This window comes from Mycteria americana, chromosome 4, assembly GCF_035582795.1.
Source record: "Mycteria americana isolate JAX WOST 10 ecotype Jacksonville Zoo and Gardens chromosome 4, USCA_MyAme_1.0, whole genome shotgun sequence".
Taxonomy (NCBI): Eukaryota; Metazoa; Chordata; class Aves; order Ciconiiformes; family Ciconiidae; genus Mycteria; species Mycteria americana.
Window position 1 is genome coordinate 18,521,120 of NC_134368.1, and position 20,822 is coordinate 18,541,941.

A 20,822-nucleotide genomic window follows, 5' to 3' on the forward strand; every position below is an offset into this window, starting at 1 on the left:
GTCTTTTTCTGACCTTTTGTTCTCTACCAAAATATAAACCTGGTTTCCATCTTTCCTCCAGTATAATTTCAGGGTTGGTAAGTCACAGCCTTCAACTTAATTCCACATGCCCAATGAGCAGCCATTTGCCTTTTTCACCAGGTTATTAACAACCTTAAGGTCCAGGTATGTGCGCATGATCTATAAAAGATGCCTGAAAAGCCCCTGTAGCCCTTAGCAAATAAAAGATTCTCTGCTCGTCTTAGTCCCATTTGCTGTTACCATCTTCTGCCACAGCAAGTTCTGTAAAAATATCCATGAGCCATAGAGCCTGCTAGGTCCTTGGCCCTGTGCTCTTATACAGCTGTAGAAATGCACAGCTGGAATCCCAGCTGTGCTCCTTTCACCATTTAGGAGTTTGATCTGCTCTTCAGGGAGCTTCTGAGACACGGTTCAATAGCTGTTTGCAAAAAGACACAACATAGCAACTTGAAAGCAACTTGGAAATTCAGCTAGCTTGGCAAAGGGAAGCCTTCAAATCATGTAAGCTGGTAGTATGATAGCTCTTCCCTTTTCCAGGATAATCAAGTAATACCGTGTTTCATTCCTTATCAGTACCTTGCAGTTTTTGTCTGTACTCTTAGCATGTAGAAATTGCTGGTCAAACAGTATGGCTACAAGTCTTCCATTTTAAATCAAAAACAGTTTCATGAATTGACAGTTCTTGACTGGTTTGACAGGACATAAAAATTCCCATCTTTGCATCCAGCAGAACAAAATGAGTGAAGGGATAGTCATACCAAAAAAGGCAATCATGCAGCCATATGATCATGTTAAAAGTGACATGGGCACATGTGAGCTTTTCCTAGTGAGAAGAGGGGAAAGGTTTCCAGACTCATGGCAGCAAATCCTTTCCCAACACAACCCTGAAGTTAATTTTAAAAAAGTGCCTAGAGAGAATATACATACCACTTGGCATGTTCAATTGTTTTTAAGATGTTCCAAAAAACCTGAGAGTACTGATTCCACATAAGCCTACACTCAGAACAGACAATACTTTCACTCAGCAGCCAAACTGTATTTCCATGTAATGTAGCTGGATTAAAGGAAGCATTTGCTCCAGCTGAAGACCTGCCTCTAGGCACAGCTAGTAGCTCTTCTGCACCTCTATCACAGAAACATATTTTACACAGCAAGATCAGAAGGCAGTAAGTAAAAAAAATATGAAGTCCTTTGCCATAACTGAACTGCAAGTTCAGTTAAATTGATTAAAATGTTATCCAAATATTTGGATTACAGTGATGGAGACAGCCCAGTACATAATATACATTTATTTAGCACAAAAAGTTCCATATTCAAATAGAAGTGTGTGTATGCTTTTTCTAGTACTTCTTTACAGCACTTTGCTTTTTCAGAAAGCAAAGAACCATCATGACTAACACAAAGACATACTGATCATTTGGCAGAACAACTGTTTTATCCTACAACTGTAGGCCTGATAGCAGCTTATAAACTGTAAGGCAAATTAGGAACTCCTTCTCAAGTGGGTAATCTCTATACAGTTCCATTAACTCAAGTGGAACATTCACAAGAAAAATGTTACCAGACTAGGACATTATATAATGACTGTAATGTTTCCTGTAATTACAGCCATCATAATATGCAGGGTGGGGTTACATTCTCAGACAGAAGACAACAGGCAGACTACTGAAAGAATCACAGTAAGTTGCTAGAAACACTTAACTGACTGAGAAAAAAAATCCAACCATTATATACGTGATTACATGACATAATTAAGCACAATTCCCACTTCAGAGAAAACAGGTAAGTTGACATACAATGCTCGGAATTAGGACATCTACAGACTTTAAAGCCTGAAACTTTCGTTTAGAGACAAATACTTGATACTTGTTGGTAAACAAATGCCGATAGCTCACAACTGACAGCACAGAAATATTACTTGAAATCTGGTTCCATTAATGACATAACTACAATCACTGGATACAGAAGACCATCCAAATTATACTGGCAGACACATTTTCCATAGCTTCTCCTTTGCTTAAGTTCCACCGTCTTAAGTGACTGACATCAAAGATGTGCTGCAACTAGTTCAGTCTTCCCTCCTGTGGTTATCACCTGGATTAGACTCCCTGAGTTTGGTCGATTCTTTCCTGTTATCCAGTCAAAAAAGGTTCTGTTTTAAATAAATGGATAAAACAGGGTGAGGAGGAGGAAGAAAACACTACTATCAGGTATATTAACAGGAAGCATAAAAAAAGCCTTCTTTTTTCCTTCTTTTCCTATTGCCCTCTCTAGCAATTTCTATGTATGTTGTAAAGTGGCAATGCAACCACTGGATTCAGACCCTCAGAGCTGGAGAGAGGCCCAGAGAAATCCGTAGGGCTTTACAGCACACACATGGGATTTTCAGAACATCCCAAAGGAAAAGGCCAGGAGCTTAAAATGTCAAAGTGGGAAGCCAAAGTGGCAAGTTTTTTCCAAGTTAAAAACAAAAAAAACATTTGAAAAGGGGAAGGAGAGGCTACTTAAGTTGCCTTTATAGTATATATCAGAAACACAGATTTATGGCTAAAATAGAGTTGCTTAAACCCATTACTCTGCCAACAGGCCATTATAACACTTAGATATTTAACTGTGAAAGTGATCTCAGCAGAAGCACAGAAAGCCTTAAGACATCCAAAATAGTGCTAAAATGCACTCATTCTAGGTAGCACACCAGAAATAGCACACTTACTCAAAACGTAATACAGAAAGCACAGTGTATTTTTCAGGTCCATCAACCCTTCCAATATTGCAGACATAGCAACTGCCATGTTGGAACGTCCTGCTACCCGACACAACGGCCTCCAGTGCACAAAATTCAAGTGCTATATAGGAAAAGATTTCCTGCATCCTTCCCAAGATACAGATGTTACCAACGCTCAACAACATTGGATGTTTTTCTTCCACAGCCAGTGGGATTTTCAGTTTTCAAAGCTGGATTTAAAGTTTAGGGAATTAGAGCCCAAGAAACAAATTCTCTATGGTGTGTTGGTTCACTTCTCTCAGCTGGCAAAATTCTTGCTCTTGTTTAGAAAAATTTAGTCAAGATTTTTTTGTTTTCCATCATCCACAAAGGCTTGTCCTGAATGATGTTGCAAAATGCATAGGCCAATCAGCCTAATTCTCCCGTAAGGAAAAAATACTTTAAAAGTTTAAATTTAAACAAAAATTAATTTGTAAAACCACAACATCTGGCTAAGCAGTCTCTGGAGCATAATAAAGATTTTTTTGAACATTTTTAGGCCAACTAAATTCAATTGATGGGGTCCTTTTAAAGAGCCACATCAAACAGCTGCATAGGCTTCTCACAACAAAACCCACTTCCCACTCCGATGTCCAACTTAAAAAAAAAAATCACAAAAAAAGGGGAAATCTAATGTCAGAACTAAAACTACTCTCTGAACAATTAGCAATAGGCAAATGCAATTTCAGTGTCAGTTTTAAGACTTTAAAAGTGCGTAAGAGTAAAGCCCTTTACAGTGTACAAACGTAGATTCATCTTTGTTTTTCTGCAAAGAGGCAGGACAGTTGTGTCCTTATTTTCTTCCTTTTGACAGCTCACCCTCAGCAGAATCTTTGCTACTCTCCATCACATTGCAGAAAGCAGTACTTCTGCTGCACCTTCTCTATCCGAGAGGAATGAGAAACAGTAAGCCTTATAATCTCAGCCTGCTGTTACATAAGCTACAGTTGAAGTTTCAGCATTTTGCAACATCGTTCAGGACAAGCCTTTGTGGATGATGGAAAACAAAAAAAATCTTGACTAAATTTTTCTAAACAAGAGCAGGAATTTTGCCAGCTGAGAGAAGTAAACCAACACACCATAGACTAGGCAGTAAAGAGTGCTTAAAAGAAAAATAATGCCACCAAAGTTTACATGCCTATTTGCAGTTTACCTTTAAGCCATACTACTGTCTCCTGCATCTGCTGTCTGCAATTTAATTTGTCTACAGGCTTTATGAGATTCTCTGGCTTCCAACTGCTTACGGCTATCTCCCTTGTCAGAATAACTGGTGTAGAGATGCTGAACTTGATGGAGTTGGGCTAATTTTCTCCAGTTAAGAAGCCTGTGCAATAAACCCAACGTGATTTAGAAACATACACAATGAGGGGATGATGGAGGGGAAAAAAAAACCCCAAATCCAAGACAGCTGTTTAGAAAGAACATGCAATAAGATGCTGCAGCAAGACAGACAGTGAGGAATTGCTTAGTTGTCACACGGATACTCACTCAGCAATGAATTCTAAGGGTGTCCAGGAGCTGAAATCTGCATCAGGCATTGATTTCCTGTTTGCTGGTGTATCTAAGGTAACCCTGTGATTAAAAAAGATAAGCCTTTTATTTATACATCATGTTTCTGGTGAGCGCCACCTGCTTCTATTCATTGCTGTAACATATGCTTGACTTTTATACCACGGGTATGGATTTCCCTTGCATCCTCTACATATGTTAACAGCATATAGCCATCAGTTTCAATGTATATCAAAGGCTCCAACCTATAACCCCTCACCTTCCTGGCATGCTGATAACATCCAGCCCATTAGGGCAACCACTTAGCCCACAGCTCCCTTCCAGTCTCTCTCATGCAGACAGGGAATGGCAGTAATATCCTTGTTCACAAGTACTGCACAGCACATACACACTACATCCATGCTTTCAAATAGGCTCACGCCAGCTGCAAATGCAGAGATTAAGTGCACAAGCATGGGAAGTTTTGACTTTGATGATACATATTTATGCTACATACAATGATATTAAGGGGTGAACTTTTCACAACTCCTTCACTGAGATGCTGTTGACAATCCAAGGTATAATTTCTCTCTCAAAAATGCACTCAAGAACAGAGTTTTGCATGAGAACTATGCAAGTGCAGAATGCCCAAAAGTGCAGTGATCTTGGTGTCTGCTTGTCTGTAAAGCTCTGGAGAAGGTGGTGTCAATTATCCAAATGCTTTTCATGCTGTTGCTCTCTGACCTGAAGAAGTGCGCTTAAGAGCGTGTATATGAGGAAAACAAAGCAGGGAGTATTCAGGTAGTGTTCCAAATCCCTACACAGGACTCTTTAGCCTTAAGTTTTGGGTCTTGAACTAGATATGGACCTGGCAAGAAAAATACTTTTAATTTTTGCAGCAGAATTGATACATTTAGACATAGTGAAGACTTACTAGGCCATCCACTTCTTACTAGCTTTCCTCATCAAAAAGAAAGCTGCGACAGGCAAATACAAGCTTAACTTTTTCTTTTCACACATACTCAAAGTGACCTAATTTTACTGATCAAGCATAGATACGCAGCACCTTATGAAGATGCGTCTTTAACCAAGTCAAAACTTGTCAAGTAATCCTTTGCTTTACTATTATCACACAGCTAAATCTAAAACTGTGCTGAATAGGTCATCTTATTTTCAAAGTTCTGTCTATACTTAAAAAAAACCCCACACATTAATGCATGGCTAGGATTAAACTAGTTAAAAGTCAATCAAATTTTAATCCTAACATCCACTAGTGTTTTGCAAAGGAAAGGAAAAGAAAATAATTTAATCATTTTTAGGGTGACTTGCATATCATTTTGTTCATAGATTGAAGATGCCTCCTTTCTCTGTGAAACTGTAAGTAGGTCTGAGAAGCTGTTTGTGTACTGTGAACAGGCCATCGCAAGCATATCCACATGACTCTAGGTTACAGACACAATTAAATAAAACAACACAGGCAGAAGCAACTATGCAACCACTTACGGTAAAATGGCAACAGCAGCAGAACCAGATGGCAAGCCACTATTGGCACCAGATAAACTCTGACAAAGCTGATGCACTGCTCCTTTGGCCATGCCATAGCCAATCATCCCTAACAATTAAAAACAGGCAAATTAGAGCACAATCAAAACAGCTCTCAGTATCATCAGTAGTAACTCAGATTGTTTGATGAACATTAAGAACACTTACCACAGCCAGAACAGAATCAGACTCTTAAAACGTATCAAAACATACATATTAAAAGAAAAAAGGAAAAAAGAAAAAACAAAAGGCTCTTACTAGACATTCATGAACTATCACAGATTGCAGGTTACTCAGTCCTACAGAAATAAGCAGCTTACAGAGTTAAGTATGTTTAGTTAATGTACCCAAATGTACCCTGAAGGATGGGACCTACAGGGCTAACCTTACAAATCTAATAAAGTGTGAAGATGCTCATAGGCATTAATAGGCAATCATCCATTAATTTTAATCATATGACTAATGTATTTGCAGGTTTGGAGCCAAACAGATACAGCTCACTTCTCTCCAGAACCGTAATTCACTTGGTCAGCATCCCAAGTCTGATAGGCCCTTTGGAGAAAACTACAAAAAACCCCTCATGGTAGGAAATTACTAGATAACCTGCAGGAAAAGCAAACTTCTTCCTAAACACTGTGGCTTTCTAGGGAGACAGTACCTAGCAGTGTAAGAGCAACAGGAATGAGAGCATAAGGCACACTGGTCAGGTACAAGATCTGGATAAATCAGGGTGCTCTAGGTCTGAGATGTCTCATGGTATGTACCTACCAAGCAGTCTAGACACAGATTAAGCATGTAAGAAAAAATAAATGTATTTTGTCTACTACAACTGGACGCCTTTCTGCCCATCTATGTAACTACACAACCCCTTTCCAATGTTCCTGAGGAAGTATTTTATATCAAAGTTACAAAGATAATCTTGCACTGTAGAAGTGTTTCCATTATATTTAATTCAGCATATTGTATAACATCCGTTTTTATTAGATGGAATCACGGGCAGCAGTAGCTAACTTATTTTGTTACAATAAAAATATTTGCATCTCTATAGTATTCCCCTCTTGTCTTGTCTAAGCCAAACATTCCAAGTCTTCTTAAACCTTTTCATGCTTCTACATTTCTTAGCCATCACTGTCAGACTGCTTCTCTAACTGTTTATATAATCCTCAGTATTCTTCCATTTGCATCATGTGAGTCAACATTTTCACACAGGAAAAGAAAAATCACACCAGCAGCAAATAAGAAAAAGATGATTCCTTCCATAACAGCTGGTAGTAACAAGCCTAACAAGTCATATTTGCGTAAGTTGAGTAACAACTCTTTCCCAATTCTTCCTGATGTTAATAAATTGCATGTGTTTGCCCAAAGCACTGCTGTGTTTTTCAGAAAAATCCAGACTCGTTGAAACCAGCTAGTTCAAAACATGAAAGCAAATCACTTTGATTCCTGTGTTGTGGTCCCTACCTCCCAAAACCACCCAAAAACACCAACATGAAAGTTCGCCAGAGTTCACATTTTTTTCATTTGTATATGGTCAGTCAGTAGTACACAGTGAATTATTCATCTGCTTATTCTCATGAAATAAGCCTTTTATCTTCGGACTATGCCAGATGCAGCTGTAAATACAGAAGATAAATCATTAACTAGAAAATACAGCATATTTTCCCTGAGCAGTTTTAGACACAGCTTTCAGGAATATTCATAAATTTTATGTTTTAAAATGTTAGTATCTATGTCTCATCAAAATATTGTTGAAGTCACACTACTAGAAGACTGGAAAATAAGAGTATTTGTCTCAAAAACTTTCTTCTCCCTGCCTGCAGGCTTGTGTGTTGGTGCCTTTTTTTTTTTTAAATTTTCAATTTCTCCCAGATTTCTTCCTCCTTCCAGACCAATGTGGCAAGGTGTGAGATGAAAAAACTCAATAAAGTTCATATTAAATAGCTACTGGCGGTCAAAGCCAAAGGTCAACAAGCTTATCTATGTCTGAAGCAAAGGTAGACTGGAATCAGAACATGAACAGAACAAGTACATTTAACAGAATCAGCTGAGTCATCACCAATGGAAAAATTGGGCAATTAAGGACTCTGCCTTTCAGAACACAAATAGGAGATTTAACTTTATTTAAGCACTGTAATTACAGGTTGCTCTGTGCTTCTATTCTTCATTATTTTCCAAACTTTTTTTACTGTATCATATATTAGCCAAGTACATTTCACCAATGCATGTCAAATATTATTTAAAGACTGATTCTATCTGTTTGCACTCTAGCTTCAAGAGATTCAGTATTGCTACCTGTAAAATTACACTTTCCTCAACTGTTTCAGCAGCAATTTTCTATTTGTACAAGATGCCAATTGGGGAGTAAAACTGTTGCTTCACAAACAAGAATGCTCAGACTAACAGACAGCTATAACTGCTGATGACCCAGCAGTTATCATGCACTGCATTTTACCTGGAGTTCCAGATAAAGCAGCTTGAGCTCCTGTCAAAGTCAAGAGGCCGCCTTCTTTCAGATGTTTTGTGGCTAAGTGGCTGGAAATAGTGGATGTCCAAATGCTCTGCTTCCACATCAGATCACAGTTTTTGTATAAAGCTGATTAGGAAGAGAATTAGTGAAATTAACTAAAAGATAGAAGACTTCGAACTCTAATTTCCTTACTGTCACACAGAGTGCAATGGCACTACGCAACAGGACAATGAAAACATGCTTTCTACCGTTTTCTACTTCCACATTGGGTAAAATATCAATTTATGTCTTTTGTATCTCCCTTTTCTTTGGGCTCTGAGCCCCAGCTCTACAACATATATTCTAGGCAATTATCTGCTTTCTCACTACCAGAAACACAAAAAATAAACCCAAGATAGTTCCATTAGCTCCCCATTAATGGTTCAAGGATTTCCAAGTTCTTGAAACTCCTGTAGTGGTTGCTTCAATCTATGTCAAGGATCTCAAAACTCTCACATTAGCCTCATCTCACCTTGTACTACCATGACCTGTCTCTTTCCATAACTTCCTCACTGGCTGCGAAAGAGCTACGCTCCATTAGTATGCAGATAGAAGACTCCAAGAGATAAAGGAGTTGAATAAAAAATACTTCTTATCACCAGATTACTTCATAAACCAAGAAACAATCTGGCTGTCTGACAGTAGCATGCTGGTATGGAATACCAAAGATGCATGCATCTGCACTGTACTGAGTGTGCATTCCAGTGCCCCTCCATACTGGAGTGCAACCTCTGGTAAAGCATCCTACCAGGGGAGGTACACCAATAACTTTCAACGAAAGCAAAATCTGCACTCTCATCTTTGTTTTTTATTATCAGTATCTGCATGGGAAAAGACGAAAAACAATAACTAGCCATGTCAAAGATCTTAGTATTCAGAAAGAACCATTTCCATAACACAATATGGAATAAGCACAAGTAAATCTGTGACATAAGCCGACCACCTATCCCAAGATATCCCACTGCCCTACCAATAACATCACTATAAATTATGGTTATCATAAACTACCTTATTTAAAATATGGTGCACACTAATAACAATGTAATATAATGCAACTGTGGTGTAAGCATGTATGCCTTTCCATATTGCCTCTCTTTAAAAAGAAATCTTTGCTTGTAACGTCCGAACTGGAAGGGGGCAAGAAAAGGACACATTTTACCAGATTTACTCCAGACAGAAAACAAGGCTATTTCTTTTTCCTTGTATCTCTACACTAGTGGGTAAAGTATAAAATTTCACTCTGAATATTACATGTTTAGAAGCTTTTTTAAACTGAAGGCTTTTTCTGTAGCATGATCGCAGGTCACTAGACAGCTCCTTCCAATACTGTGTTGCACAGTAATAGCTCAGAGAACTGCAGGAGGCAACTGAGGATTTATGCATCAAGCAATGAATTAGGAAACAACATCGATGTTTCTACCCAGCCACTGTCTTCTGTAACTTGCCTGACACAGGTAACCTCAGCAAAAGTTAGTTCATAGATAATAATGCTGAACTCCTTCATAAAGTGCATCAAGATTTTTCCGATGAATATTGGTGCATCAAAAAGTATTACTGAAAATACTAAGCACTGTGCAAGTTTAACAGACAGCAAAAATTCAGAGAAGCACTAAGAAGCATTATGACTGAACACTGTGACATATTTTTTCCTTTTACGCTCTTGTCCTCTTCTGGACTCAGGATGAAAGATGATCTCAAATATCTTTATTACCATGATTTTTAAGGATTCCTCTCAGATTTCATTCATGTGTTCACCAGCATGCATGTACCAAAGGCTTACATTTAGCTTTGGCACTGCCTCCAGCCCATCCTCCTGCTACACACAAGATTGCATCCACTTTTTCTTCACCAAGGAGTTTTCCAACCTCTGCTGTCACCTTCAATACATAGAAAAAAACATATTGAAAACACTGGACTGCTAAGGTAAAGAAGTAAATATCAAGACTACTTTAAAGTTACTTTTTTCCAGTTACGTAGCTGAGTAACACAACACATAGCAATTTAAACAGCTGCAGAAAATTAACATTTGTGATCTTTGAACTCAAAACAAAATAATTGTGCTGAAAGATAACTACAGATGAAAGTCAGACCATACAGTGTGTGATATCACTGGAAATAACTGACTTGAGCAGGACTGAAAGATCTAACCCTTACCTATATCATTAACAAAAATTTTTATTTGTAACTTACTTTTTGACAGGTTCTTTTCTGGGTGCGGTGCTGTTTAATATGGGAAATGAAACTCCAGGTCTGACCAGGACTACTGGTGTTACTTTTGATGACAGTGCAAGAAATGAACAACCAAAGATTAGCTTTCTTATTGCTTCCATCTAGACCACAACCATCAGTTCGAGTCTGGCCCCTAAATTTGAGTTTGTGTACTTTTAGATATCCAGTATCTTTTTAAAATATAAGACTTCATTACCAACTGTCAATTTGTTGGCTATGAAAAGCAAACAATCCATCTCTCAACAAAAGAAAAAATCCACTGGTTTTCACAAAGCCTCAGCATTGAAAAATACGTTGCAAACATTCTATTATTACTCTTTAAAAGGCTTAAGAATTGTGTAGATATAAAGAAAACATATCAGCTACTGATTCAGTTTATCAATAAGAGAAATAGGTTCAAAAGTTAAAATTAAAAAAATAAATCCTATCTCTTGAGAATAAAGCAAAACAGGTTTTAGGCTTGCTTGGATTCTCCCATATTTACCTTTGTGGAAACCAGTGCATTCTCTAGGGATCCCACTGGGGCTTAGGGTATGCATGCTTTGAGTATACCATCTACCTACACACAACACATTTAAGAGTTAGGACATTAGAAAACAGTGTTGCATTTTAAGATGTCCTAATCCATCTTCATTATACTAATCTGATTCAGTCCACGACTTTTCAAGTCGCCAAGAGAAAAATAATGCAAAACTGCCTTATGTGCTGAACCTCCAAAATCCCAGCTCTTTCTGCGTATTCACGCATGCAGTTAGAAGGAAATTAGAAAAAAAAAAATAAAAAGAAGCGCCGAGCAGAAGCTGGGATCTTCGGGTTCACAGTACGGCAGCAGGACGGCCACCGGCCGGGCTCCTTAGCCCCGCAGCGGCGGCTTCTTGCCTGAAATCGGACCCATCCCCACAGCCGCCTTCCTCACTGCAGCTACTACAGCAGCGGGCAACGGGCGAAGGGCGGAAAACACGAAGGGAGAGAGGCTGCATTCATTACTTCCACAGCCTCGCTCGGAGAGCCTCAGGCCGCCTCAGGCCTCCCGGGCAGCGGCCGCCCACGGCGAGGGTGCCCGCCCCACCCCCGGACTCTCACCCACCTGCTCGGCCTGCTCCGGGAAGGAGTCGGTCGCCCCCACCACCACGTTGGCACTGGCGTCCTCGTTCTCCGCCAGGTCGATGCTGGCCACCCACTGCCGCGGCGAGAGGAACGGCGCGTTAGCGGCCCGCTCTCCCAAACGCCTCACGCCGCCCCGCGGCTCGGGCGCTCTCCCGGCGGCTGGCTACTCCCGCGGGAGCGCCGTCCCGGCGGGCTGGCAGCGCTCCCCTCGGCGGGGCTCCCCGCCTCGCCCCCCCCCCCCCCCCCGGCCCAGCGCTTACCCAATTCCTGGACTTGAAGTACCGCACGCACTGGGACCCCAGCGCCCCTCTGCCCCCGTACACCAGCACCCTGCCCGCCGCGGCCATGCTCGCTGCCTTCCTGCCCCGCTCTAGCGCTAACTCTGGCCTCGCCGCCCGGCCGGCCCCGCCTGCGCATGCGGGCTGCCCCCCGCGAGGGGCGGGCGAGGGGCGGCAGCGGCCGGCCGAAGGCGTGGGCGGGCAGGTCCTGGCGCTGGAGCCCTGCCCGCGTGCCCCGAGGGCCCAGATGGTGCCGCCGCGAGACTTTTACCTCAGGAAATCCCCCACCGCGGCTCCCCCGGGCCCGCAGCGCCTGGGCCTGGCTCGAGGCGAGAGCCGGCGGCGGTGTGCCGGTGTTGGGCGGGCGGGCACCCACTCTGCCTGCCTCCCTCCCCACCCGGCCTGAGCTCCAGCAGCGGACCGTGCTACCTGCCCCCCAGGGATACTGCCAGGATTAATTAATTAGTGGTTATAAAGGTCCCTGCAGGTCTTGAGTAGCAGTAACCGTAGAAGCGCAGGCAATTACGGCCGGTTTGCTTTAGTACTCCTGGATCGCACCTGTAGCTTGAATTACGCCGCTTGCTTCAGCCCCTGAGCACCTGGGCTCCGCCGCTGGCACGGCAGGTACGGCCGGGCCGCCCCGGGCTGCGAGGAGCTGCGTGCGCCCCGTTGTAGTCCAGAAGGTTCATGCATGAAACCTCGGCAGCCTGAAACATCATTTATGTACCTCAGTTAACAGGCTTCGAGATGGCCGGTCCCGGTAGCTCTGACAGCAGTGACATTTAGACGCAGGGTGGGAGTAGGCGCCGAGAGAAGGCAGCTCAACACGGCTGAGATGCCAGCAGAATCCTGATGCCAAATTATGTGTTTTTAATGCTTTGTCCCTTGCGCACAGCTATTTACCCATGCTTTTAATAATCTGAAAAAAATGGATTCTGCTCCTAATTTTCTTCCCATGCTGTTACGGTAAGGAACTTGATGTCATGTGAGCAGGACAATTAAACCTCTGATGAAACATTAGTCAGGCGATAGATATAGGATTACTTTCTGCAGAAACAAGCATCACCACGCTACAGTGTAATGAAGCTGTTACTTGCAACCATTTCAGGATGTTGTCACAGCAAAATATATTTTTGGACTTGATTTTTAACTGTACAGATTAATTTCTGGAGCCTCAAAATACAATGAGATGTATTTTGAAATGTATGCTATTCATTTGTGGATTTCAGAGCACGAGAAAAAATGGGAAACGTGCCTGACTGCTGCAGAGAGGCCTTGGAGATGATTCCTTGAAGCCACTAGGATGCCTGGCTGTTTTAAAAAGACTTTATTTGCCTTGGCTTCTCTAATAAGTTTTGTGTCTTTTATCTTGATTGTTGTTGCAATGGGGACCCCAAAGTGGATGACTGGAAAGATCCTTTGCAAAACAGGAGCTGATTTGGTCAATGCCACAGATCCAGAGCTGGTCAAGTTCAGTGGAGAAATTTACTATGGACTCTTCCAGGGCGGCAAAATACGCCAGTGTGGGTTGGGCGGGCGGCATTCCAAATTCACAAGTAAGTACAATTTTGGTAGAATCTTTAGTCTAATGTCTAGTTCAACTTTAAAAGCACTCTATTCTTTTGTTTACAGAACTTATAGAATGCAAATCATTATTATTAAATTTGTATTTGTGGCTGACTTGTGGTCTTTATGGTTTGGGATCTGAGTGTGAATGTAAAATCTCTATCATTTCAGGCTAGCTTTTTTCTTCCAGTTATGTTCTGTAATTCTGGAATCAAGATGGGAAAAAAAGTCCCCAGGGCTAGATTGAAGATTTCCTTTTAGTCTCGTGAAGGGAGTGAAAGTCATTTGGAGATCACCCTGTAAATCATACTTTCCCTTTGACTGACTCTTTCCTATGCCAAGTGTTGCTCTGCTATCTCTCGTGCTTCTGTCCTTGCCTTCTCTGTTGAACTCCTCACTTTTTTTTTCCTTTAAGAAGTAGAGATTTATTTAGCTGGCCACATTTCTGTATTTCTCTAGCTGTCCTAATGCAGATGTCTGCCATAGCAGATACTCCTAACTTTATTAACATATTGAAGAAATTTTTACCTTCTTTTCTGGTAACTTTGGACAGGAAAAAATGGCTGAACTCTTAAAAGAGGTAGAAACTCTTATAAATTTATTCCTTTTAACTTAAAAGATTTTCTTGACGTCTCGAAAGCACTCAGATGTTGATCTGTACTTTGGATGATTTCCAGTTTTCACACATCCTGTACTGTAGTGAAAATGGTATTTTGCACTGAAGATTTTTAGTTCACTGTGCAGATCCATTGCAACTTAAACCAATATGAGTTGAAGCTGCCGCAGTCTCACCCTCTCCCTGGCCCACAGCAATGCTGTCCTGCCCCATCCTTTGCAATGGCTCTGGTAGTTGTTGTGCTGAGGTAGTTCTGAAAGTTAAGCTGGCCAAAAAATTAACCTACAAAAAAAAAAATTGTTTCCCATAGGATCGTGGCTGACTACACAACTGGCTGCACAAGCACCACTGTAAAAACTTGAAGGAAGGCAGGACTGTGGGACTTCAGAGGGAATGGAGAAGAGAACCAGAGCAACCTCAACTTAGATCAGCATGACCAGCTGTTAAGCTGTGATGAATTTGGACTAGCTGCTTTTACAATAACCAAGTCTTGCTCAAGCTCTGATTGCAGCTGCAACTTCATGACATGGACATAGCAGTCATGCTCAAACGCTTTGTCTCAGGCCATCAGGTCAAAGCTCTTCCAGCTCTGCTCTGCTTCTCTTCAGGGCATTCAGAAATACAGTCCCAGTTCTTTCACCCTATCCCGTCAGAGAGAATGAGGAAAAAAGTAGCCAATCCCCTTTAAATCTCTGTACAACTTTCTGGACTCTTTAATAAACTTTCTGATTAATTACTGTGTAACCTGAGAGGAAGGCCTAATGTTCCACCATCACTCTGGACTGCATCAATACGTATTTGGAGGACATGATCCTATACTCCTCAAACAAACAAAGCTCTTGCTGAAGCTAGTAAGAATTCTCCCTGTTAGAACAGTAAAATTGGGTCATTAAGTGCAGTGGGCACAAACGTGCATTTAGGTAAACAAGCATCCCAGAGATTTTTCCTTCTAAATATTTTAATAGCTCTATCGGGTTTGATACTTTCACAATACTGGTTTCAAAATGGTATCATGGTAGTATACAAAGCTGTTAAATACTTTTTCACAATGGTCGGCAGGACTTCTGGGGATTCTGGGTCTGACTTGACTTTTTTGCTTTGAATGTCCCCCTTAATCTTCAATCATTCAGAACTTAGTGGGGAGCAAGACATGGGAGACTTTTTTTGGGTAATGTGTTAGCATAAATGGACTGCACAGGCAGCACAGAGCAAGACAGAAAGCTAGCACCTCATACGCTGCAGTACTGCAGTAGCTCTGGCACTTTGGAACTCCAGATTGCAATAATATATGGTTATTAGTACACTGCCTTTCACTGTGTTAACATTCACTAGAGTAGGCTTGCAGCTGGCACACTCTCTTTTAACCGGGACAGTGACAGCATGATTCAGTTGCCATAATACATGTCCAGTGCCATTTTAGACTCCTCAAGGTGTATCATCTGACCTCCAGCTGCTGCTTCTGGAGGTGTCCCATATATAGTGTGGCATGTATGTTAGACCCACGTGGTTGTTACAGTAGTCCTAAGGCATCTAAATTGGCATAAGATGCTTATGTTTTGACAACTGCATCAAGCCCCAAGAATGATCTGGGGAAGCCAGGCATTTTGCCTGTGCGTAGCAAACACAGCTGGAATGTGTCAGGAGCCTCCCCAGCAATATCCTTCCCGAGGATTCTTATTTCTGTGTACTAAGCCAGGCTTACTGGTCATGTCTATGGGACTTGGCCGAGAGCCTCAGAAAAAAGGCAGGAGAATGCTTACAGTCACCCTAAAAACTCTGCTGGCTTGTAAGAAAGCTAAATTCTCTGTGCCTTGTTGTTACACTGCCAGTTATTTTAGAACAGAATAGACTATTTCAGTTGGAAAGGACCTACAATGATAATCTAGTCCAACTGCCTGACCAATTCAGGGCTGAGCAAAAGGTAAAGCATGTTGTTAAGAGCATTGTCCAAATGCCTCTTAAACAGTGACAGGCTTGGGGCATCGACCACCTCTCTAGGAAGCCTGTTCCAGTGTTTGACCATCCTCTCGGTAAAGAAATGCTTCCTAAAGTCTGGTCTAAACCTCCCCTGGTGCAGCTTAGGACCACTCCCACGCATCCTATCACTGGATACCAGGGAGCAACACCTCCCTCTCCACTTCCCCTCCTCAGGAAGCTGTAGAGAGCAATGAGGTCGCCCCTCAGCCTCCTTTTCTCCAAACTAGACAAACCCAGAGTCCTCAGCCGCTCCTCACAGGACATTCCTTCCAACCCTTTCCCCAGCTCTGTTGCCCTCCTCTGGACGCATTCGAGTACCTGAACCTCCTTCTTAAACTGTGGGCCCCAGAACAGCACACAGCACTCAAGGTGAGGCCACACCAAGGCTAAAGACAGCAGGACAACCACCTCTTTTGACCGGCTGATTATGCTGTGTTTGACGCACCCCAGGACGCGGTTTGCCCTCTTGGCTGCCAGGGCACGCTGCTGACTCGTATGGAGCCTGCTGTCCACCAGCACCCCCAGATCCCTTTCTGCAGGGCTGCTCTCCAGCCACTCCTCTCCCAGTTTGTACTTGTGCCCGGCGTTACTCTGTCCTAGCTGCAGAATCTGGCATTTGGACTTGTTAAATTTCATCCCGTTAATCATTGCCCAATGCTTCAATCTATCTAGATCCCTCTGCAAGGCCTCTTGTCCCTCAAGAGAGTCAACAGCACCTCCCAGTTTGGTATCATCAGCAGACTTGCTAACGCTGCATTCAACTCCTGCATCCAGATCACTGATAGCTGTATGGAACAGAGCTGGCCCTAGAATTGAACCCTCAGGCACACCGCTGGTGACCGGTCGCCAGCCAGATGTAGCCCCATTCACTTCAACCCTTTGAGCTCTGCCCTTCAGCCCGTTAAGAAAGCAAGCTAGCTTCTGGCTTCCCATTTCTCATATATACTTCTGATTCTCATTTACTTCCCTCTTTTCTTCTTGTTGTTGGAGTCTCTTCTGTAGCTCCCATGTATGCCAGACCCAACTACAACCCCAGAATGAGCTACTGAAAAGGTAGAACTGTTGAATCATGAATTTTTGTATGGAATGTGTACAGTATGAAGTTTTCTACATAATCTGCTAGAATTCTGTCATGTCATGATGACCAAATTGTATGTCTGATATTCACTGTGATATCTACCAATTATTGCTGCCTATTTTTTATGTGGCTTGTTTGGATTTTTTTCATGTATGCAGCATAGGAAGCAATCTATTTATTTGTTTATAATATAATGTACCTTCTTTTTAGTAACTTTTTAGTAATCAGGCAGTTAGTTCCTCAAAACATGTGTGAGTGTGCAGTGCAACGCTATGTGAAGGGCTGTTCTTGATCAGCTTGTATTTTAGGGTTCTTCTCAATCAGCTTCTCTCTTTCCTGTCAGTTTCCTACAATTCCCTACTCACATTTCTTCTGATTCTGTTACTAAGGGGCTGCAGGATAAACTGAATACTCAGGTGCTCCACAATTCCCTGCTGCTGGCCAATTTGGCCATCCAATGGAGTAACTCTGGCTGTGAAGACAAAACCAAGAAAGTTACCGTTCTTTAGAGACAGGCGAGCGACAAGCTGTTGAGGAAGAGCTCACATCTATAGCAAAACATGTGAGCACTTCACCTAAAGCCCACCTGACTGCAGTACTTTACAAGCTTCCTATGGATGTAACTAAAATGCTGCCAGATACCCAGAAGAGCATAAAGGGGGCATAAACACTAGATGAGAAACTGGGAAGGGAATCTGAAAGTGGAAAACTGTGAGATTAGGAAGTATGAAATCAGAGTAGATCTCACTGGAGCCAGTATTAAAGAGAGGCAGAGAGAGAAAGAAGAATAACATGAGAAAATAAACACAGAAAGGAGTTATATTATTTTAGGCAGCAAGGGGCTGGACAAGGAAACTGGGACTATCGGACTTCAAAGGGATGAGATAAAGAGCATGGGACAGGAATGGGAAGCTCAAAAAAAGGAGTTTGGGATGGAGAGCAGAGGTGAACAAAAGACAGAAAGAAATGCAGCAGACGATGGCAGCAGCAGAGATAAAGACATTAACACAACTAGATAAATAAAACAGAACTTAAGTCTGAATCCTTATTCACAGACACTGTGTAAAGGATTATTCCTGTAGTAGAATATCCCTGGTTTGTCTGATGTAGTGACAAATAAAGCATCATGAACTAAGATGTGTGTAACTACCTGAACTGATCACCTGTGTAAAAAATAGTCTTGTTTAAGTATAATTTAAGTTTGTAGCACCAGCACAGCATGATGTTTACTGTTGTCAAGAAAAAATACACACTGAATAGATGATTTTTTTTCTTGCCAGTTTTCCCACACATGGTGAAAAAGCTGAATACAGGCCTGCACGTGATGATTATAATGTTCCTCTGTGTGACCATTTTCTTTTCTCTGGTCAGTTTTGGATTCTGCATTCTTAACGCAATAAAAGTTCCTTACCGGGCTATTAAAGGTCCAGCAGGAGTATGCCTTTGGAACTTCCTTGCAGGTAAAATCATTTACCAGTATTTTTCACCAGTCACATTCATACAAAATGTTAAAAGTTCCTTCTCTTGCCTTATTAAATATCTCCTCGACTTAAATACTTGTGAATAAAATGAAGTTAGCAGTGAATTCTCATCTACCAAAACAGAACTGTCAGGTGGCATCTTGGCTTACTGTGTCTAGTCAACTTTTTACAGGAGCTATGAATGCCAGTCTTTAGGCTCTATATCACTGATAAAAGAACTTTATTACAAACACTGGTATGATGTTTGGCCATACAATAAAGACTAAGCATTTTGAAGGTGTTTAAGCCATGCCTAAGTCTATCCCTACTCTGTGTAATGCTCACTGTTGTATTCAATAAGCCTTCTGAAGCACAACCAAAACGTCTGTCTTGTTTTGACAACGGTGAATACTTCTTTCATTTTGTTGCAGGTGGATTTACAGTACTTGCAGTCACCAGCTTTATGGCCGCTGTGAAACTTCATCACCTCACAGAAAGAATTGCCAATTTTCAGGAAAATGTCTTTCAATTCATTGTCTTAGAAGAACGGTTTGAAGACTCTTTTTGGCTTTGTGTGGCAAGTGCCACAGTACACGCAGTAAATTTGCTGCTAATAGCCATGAGTGGGATTCATTTCCCTAAAATTAAGAGTAAAACAGAAGAAGCAAATGTTACAGCAGAAGACATCATGTACTAATAAATCTACACAAAACTACTTTGGTCAAGTGAACTGTCATGATAGAAACAGCTTCTTGGCTCTTCAGCTTTTGATTTGCATGGATGATTTCGGTATAAGCATGAGTAAAGACGTCAGTCTACAATACCAGCAATTAACATGTATGGGAAAGTGGGAAAAACAAATGCTACAAGTATCATTATTCTCAAAACTGACCAATATCTGCAGTGAATATGTGCTTTTTGCAGTTTTTAGAAAATTTACATTTTGAGATATTTTAGAAAACTAAGGTGAAACACAATTCCATTGAAACCAAATGTCTTCTTTGTTTAGAAAGAAAATATGTGTATCACAAATCTTTGATACTATAAGGTTATTTCAAAACAGAAAGAATGGACATTTGACAATTACCTTCACAGAATTATCTGGAAAATGTTGAGAGCACCATATAAGATATGTTTGATGATGTTATATTGCACAGAAAAAAACTTCATCATCTGTGAGGCTAAAGTTAAGGGGAAGCACAGGCTAAGTATGTGTGAAATGTTTTTAAAACAGAAATTCTCAAACCCCATGAAGTAAAGAAGTGAGAAAAGTAAAGTTTATGGGATGCTAGTAGACTATGAAAAAGAAATTATTAGCTGCAAGATGAAGGTTTCATTGCAGCTTCTGGAAGTAAAGTAAACAGAATTAAGTAATAGTGCTTTTAGATAACCTGGAATATAATAATCTGACAGATTGTCTTCAGAACCCTGTCAATTCTTATGTCTGTCTGAAGTCAAGTTAAAGTGATGTGTGATGAAACAGTATTAAAATGAATAAAACCAGTTAAATGGGTGGAAAAGTTACTTTGTTAGGAAGTACCATAATTTTGACAGGCATTCAACCAGTCTTGGGTCACGAGTAATGAGTATTTCAGAGAAAAGAATCTGCCATTAAGCATGTCATTTTTAGACTTTGGCTACTATAGTGAACACATACTAACCTTTTAGCAATAGAACCTACACATAACTGAAGAATGACTTTGACTGAATCAAAGAAGTTATCATCTAAATTAAAGAAATTATTTTGTAGTCAGTTACTCTTCATCAGACCACTAGGTTGTGTAACTCTGTTCTTGTGAAAAGCTCTTTGAAAAAAATAGTAACTTTTATAGAAAAGGAATTAAAAGTGTTTTAAGAACGTCAGGATATACAAAAATTCCTTATTTTTTATTTGAAAAGACATCTTCACAAAAATACTATCATAAGGGTTAAGTATTTGCAGAAGTGCCTAAAACCATATTTTATGTACCCAAATTACTAGTTTTATCACTGAAGTGTGCAGAACAGTCAGTAAAGAAAGTTGCTAGAATAAGCTGATATTCAACATGTTTGCTGATTACACCACTTATTTAGATATTTAAATACGGAATTATAACTCAGCTTAAGCCTACAAGTTTCATATCTTTGGCCCAAATACTTATTTTCCATGCTGTTTTTACTTTGTTTTAATCTAAAGACCAATGAAAACAG

The 20,822-nt window shown here is 41.0% G+C and overlaps 2 protein-coding genes across 4 annotated transcripts; one reads left to right on the forward strand and one right to left on the reverse strand.

Moving 5' to 3' along the window:
- Positions 1-1,287: 1,287 nt before the first annotated feature.
- On the reverse strand, positions 1,288-12,072 carry QDPR (quinoid dihydropteridine reductase). The gene is made up of 7 exons (XM_075499821.1): positions 11,918-12,072; positions 11,638-11,730; positions 10,102-10,198; positions 8,268-8,408; positions 5,777-5,885; positions 4,274-4,357; positions 1,288-2,173 (listed from the first exon to the last, which is right to left on the reverse strand). Exons 1-7 carry the CDS (start codon positions 12,002-12,004, stop codon positions 2,068-2,070), a joined length of 717 nt encoding a protein of 238 aa, XP_075355936.1. The 5' UTR covers positions 12,005-12,072; the 3' UTR covers positions 1,288-2,067.
- A 38-nt stretch (positions 12,073-12,110) lies between these two features.
- On the forward strand, positions 12,111-20,351 carry CLRN2 (clarin 2). Of its 3 annotated transcripts, XM_075499819.1 has the most exons (4): positions 12,111-12,559; positions 13,335-13,491; positions 18,453-18,632; positions 19,064-20,351. In XM_075499819.1, exons 2-4 carry the CDS (start codon positions 13,338-13,340, stop codon positions 19,327-19,329), a joined length of 600 nt encoding a protein of 199 aa, XP_075355934.1. In that variant the 5' UTR covers positions 12,111-12,559; positions 13,335-13,337; the 3' UTR covers positions 19,330-20,351. The 3 variants fall into 3 exon arrangements, 2 of the variants coding, with proteins under 2 accessions (XP_075355934.1, XP_075355933.1); XR_012775480.1 differs by lacking the exons at positions 18,453-18,632; positions 19,064-20,351 and adding an exon at positions 14,428-14,472; XM_075499818.1 differs by lacking the exon at positions 12,111-12,559 and having other exon boundaries at positions 13,239-13,491.
- Positions 20,352-20,822: the final 471 nt, after the last annotated feature.

Coding starts and splice junctions, on each gene's coding strand:
- QDPR (XM_075499821.1), bottom strand. CDS start 12,004: ATGGCCGCGGCGGGCAGGGTGCTGGTGTACGGGGGCAGAGGGGCGCTG. Junction 11,731..11,917: donor ACTTCAAGTCCAGGAATTGG/GTAAGCGCTGGG, acceptor TCGCCGCGGCAG/TGGGTGGCCAGCATCGACCT. Junction 8,409..10,101: donor AGGCAGTGCCAAAGCTAAAT/GTAAGCCTTTGG, acceptor CTTCCTAATCAG/CTTTATACAAAAACTGTGAT.
- CLRN2 (XM_075499818.1), top strand. CDS start 13,239: ATGCCTGGCTGTTTTAAAAAGACTTTATTTGCCTTGGCTTCTCTAATA. Junction 13,492..18,452: donor GCGGCATTCCAAATTCACAA/GTAAGTACAATT, acceptor TTTTCTTGCCAG/TTTTCCCACACATGGTGAAA. Junction 18,633..19,063: donor CCTTTGGAACTTCCTTGCAG/GTAAAATCATTT, acceptor ATTTTGTTGCAG/GTGGATTTACAGTACTTGCA.